Raw genomic sequence first — 3,712 nt, 5'->3', positions numbered from 1 at the left:
TTCAGCATCAGCATGAACAGGGATTGTAGATGATGGAATAGAAATATGAATGAACTATTGTACTTTCTCAGTCACAACATGGATTGTCATGATGGATGAAGTGTAGATAAAGTGGACTGCAGTAAGATATCGGTATTTATACCTGTAGGGAAAATATCGGCATTTGCACTTGATGTTACATGGTGTTTCCGAGGGGCTACAGGATGCATGATAATATTTGTTTTTGGTAAACTTTGAGCACCTGCAAAACAAAATAAGTATCCCCTTATTTCTCAATGCTCTTTTGAAGTAGTCTCATTACTTCTCACACTACTCATGTCTTAACTTCAGAGTTAGATTTTGCTCACTAGGATTAACTAAATCATTTCCCTCAACTGCAGTAAATTTCTTCTCACTGCAGTAACATTTTATTACTTGGATTTTTTAGTCCTTAAGATTTCAGTGGGTACATAATTATGAAGTATCTATTTAACAGAAACAGGAGTGACATTCATGTTCAAAGCTTGAGCCAAAACAAATGCTCATCTTTTTATGCAATTTCAATTTTCATGACATTTATAAATTTCTGAAAGATTGATCTGTATGCATTTAAGCTACCCAAGTCAACGGTAGGGTATGCATTTAAGCTACCCAAGTCAACGGTAGGTTCATAATGGTTAAAACTCAGTGGGAGATAAATCCAGGACTAGCTACTCCAAACTGCATAAATAAGGTACACAGTTAAAAGTAAAAAGAATGGAAAGAAATGATAATGTGCCCATTTGGGAAATTTTAAAATAAGTAACTTACGGTTTAAAATGAATAAGTAAATTATAAGTGATAAGTAAAAGAATACTTATAAGTTAAATAAGTGTTTGGATAATTTTACTTATAAGTCAGAATTTTTTTACTTAAATGAATTAAACTACATAATTATTAAATATAATTATCTAAATTCTTGAATTTTAAGTTGGATTAACATTTAAAAATATATATTTTAAAAATGAGGTTAAGAAATCAGTGAAAAATCAAAATAAGTTGAAAAAAGTACGTCGTTACTAACATTCAACTTATCAGCTTATAAGTTATAAATTTAACTTATAAATTGAGTCGACAAACACTCGTAAATAAGCTGTTACGAACTTATAAGCCAAAAGTGGCTTATAAGTTGTTAGCCAAACAGACCCAATATACCTGCAAAAATTATCTGTCAACTAAGTACATGGATTGAAAATTGTTGGCACAGGAAGCTAAATATTCAAGACACATTAACAAGTTTTGCACGTTTAGTTTTTGGATCAACCTCAACTTTGAGGCCTAGACCAGCGAGTTCAGGCATATCCACAGATCCTTGAACCTCCAGTTCACTTACTTTCCGTTGATTTTATTCATTTCCTTCCCATAAGTTCCTCATTGACCAGATTCCCCACTCCCTCAAGAATGGATTATCATCATCAGTTACACACTGTTGCAACAATACTAGAAGTTTGTTATTTTCTCTAATCCAATCTTGTACATGCTTCCTGCGATATGCACAGTGCCCACAACTGCAACAAGGTCCCTGCGGAAACCTTTATAAGGGCAACACTTGTCCGAGTGTGATGATGTTCCCTCATCAAGCTTCCCCTGTCTCACAGCTTTCCTAATTATTGCTGGAGGCTCAAGATCACAGAGCAGATCAAGAAGTAGTTCTAGAAATCCCGTTGACAGCAAAGACTCAACAGCATCAACAGATTTACCTTCACTATAATCGCAGGCGCAAATATCTCTCAATATTGTCAGAGAGTATCCAAAAACATCGATATTGGGAAACCCAGTCGGAAGACCTGATTTCCCCCTTGATGTGAAATCAACAACTCCAGCAGCTTTTGTAAATATTCCAAGAATAGATAAAGCAAAATCATTAAATATGCTGATATCACTGATTTGCTCATTCAAGATTTTTGATAGGCTGCTCAACAGAAATGCTTGCTCAGGACCAAAAAGATCAATCTTCAATGTGGTATTATCACACAAAGATAATTTAGAGAAAAAAGGTGATAAGTTTGATTCTTCGATGCAGATTTTTGAAAGAAGTAACTCAAACCAATCTTCTCCAGAGCCAACTGATAATATCAAAGAAATATAGAAAGTTAAAAACACTAAACTCTTTTCGTAACAAAGATGAGAAAATATAAAAGCAAGTGAAACGACAATAAACCTGTTGAAGCAGTCCGAATAATCTCAATAAGCACAGGCAACCCTTTATCTGAGCAGATATTGAAAGGAATTCGGGATTGCCTTCTAGGCATGTATAAAAAATCATACACAAAGGATTTCAGGTGAAATGGTAAGGATAGGATCACATGTCCCCCCCTCTCGGATTTGTGAGATCTCAACAATTTCAGGTGTAAATATTTCATTCCACACAGCATGCTGGTGTTCTTTACCCGCCAATGAGACATTTCCGAGAATTTGCAATCCTCTCCTTACCATTTCAAAATCTGAAGATCTATTGGCGCAAAGTATAATGGAATTAACAATTCCAACACCATTTCGTTCAATAAATGAGTTTTGGTTGATCAACTCTGCCGCACACAAGTTTCTAAGGAGCTTTAGAGACGATAAAAGTATATGGCGACAAGAAGCGTCAGAAACACATTGGCAGAGCTTAAGTACCATAGTCAGGACGTTTCTGGAAGCAAGTTGTGTGCGTCCATCAGTTTCCCTGGCAATTTTTATGAGCTGTTCCAAGGCTATCTCTAACGTAGACGAGTTTAAAGCGATAAACAAAGACTGCAATATATCTTGTGGTATGGAGAGTTTTAATAACTGAGCACGTCCATGGCAGAAATTAAAAAGTACACTTAAAATCAACAGAGAATGCTACAGCACCACCAATTACTCAGTTCTTCTTACACCACGAAACCAATAAGAGTTGCACAAATCTGCAAAAGGTTACGTGCACTAATGAAAATAAACATCATTGACCAATAAGAGTTGCACAAATCTGCAAAAAGTGAAAATGATCAAACTCCTCCTGCACCACATTATTTGCACTAATGAAAATAAACATCATTGATCATCATAATGAAGTGAGCAGCCATCGGTTACTTAAAATATAGAATCACTATTCACTAGCATTCATGAAAAATATATTAGTTTTTATTTCCATATGGGGCATAAAAGTTTAGACTACAACCCGAAAAGAATATTTAATACGTCTAGTATAAAAAAGGAGCACATATTTGTGTTTTAAATAATATAAATATATATATGTATCAACGTGTAATCAGGTTTAGGTTTGAAATAGAATATCTCCAACGGGATGCACCTTTTAACTAAAAAGTCTATGAGGTAGTATCATATACATATTAGCTAAAAAAAGTATCCCTCCAACCCAGAAAGGGTGATATTTAAAAATATCCATTTTTGGGTGCAATCACTGAAAATACCTATTTTCAAAATACATGGCTGAAAATACCGTTTTGGATACGCATTTTGTAATTGGGTAAGTGTAATATGCATTTGAGAATTAGGTATCTAAGAAAATTACTAAAGATACGCATTTGTCAAATGCTTATTTTAAAAATAAAATTGAATACCCATTTGACAAATGTGTATCTAGTACAAAACACGATACCCAAATGACAAATGCGTATCCAAAACGGTATTTTCAGCCATCCACTTTCAGAATGGGTATTTTCAGCCATTTGCCCCAAAAAATTGTTATTTTTAACATTATTTCACCCGG

The 3,712-nt window shown here is 34.4% G+C and overlaps 1 protein-coding gene across 1 annotated transcript; it reads right to left on the bottom strand.

Moving 5' to 3' along the window:
* Nucleotides 1–1,036: 1,036 nt before the first annotated feature.
* LOC141667399 (uncharacterized) lies at nt 1,037–3,052 on the bottom strand. The gene is made up of 2 exons (XM_074473884.1): nt 2,180–3,052; nt 1,037–2,084 (listed from the first exon to the last, which is right to left on the bottom strand). The coding sequence occupies exons 1-2, from the start codon at nt 2,421–2,423 to the stop codon at nt 1,459–1,461; spliced, it is 870 nt and encodes a 289-aa protein (XP_074329985.1). The 5' UTR covers nt 2,424–3,052; the 3' UTR covers nt 1,037–1,458.
* Nucleotides 3,053–3,712: the final 660 nt, after the last annotated feature.

The sequence above is a fragment of the Apium graveolens genome, chromosome 6, assembly GCF_009905375.1.
Source record: "Apium graveolens cultivar Ventura chromosome 6, ASM990537v1, whole genome shotgun sequence".
NCBI lineage: Eukaryota > Viridiplantae > Streptophyta > Magnoliopsida > Apiales > Apiaceae > Apium > Apium graveolens.
The sequence above is the reverse complement of the archived record's forward strand: the minus strand, read 5'-3'. Positions and strand labels throughout refer to the sequence as shown.

Bases quoted from the DNA above. Each gene is read 5' to 3' on its own strand.
- LOC141667399 (XM_074473884.1), bottom strand. From the start codon at position 2,423: ATGTCTCATTGGCGGGTAAAGAACACCAGCATGCTGTGTGGAATGAAA. The intron at 2,085-2,179 runs GTTTATTGTCGT...TGATATTATCAG, and splicing joins TATTCGGACTGCTTCAACAG to TTGGCTCTGGAGAAGATTGG.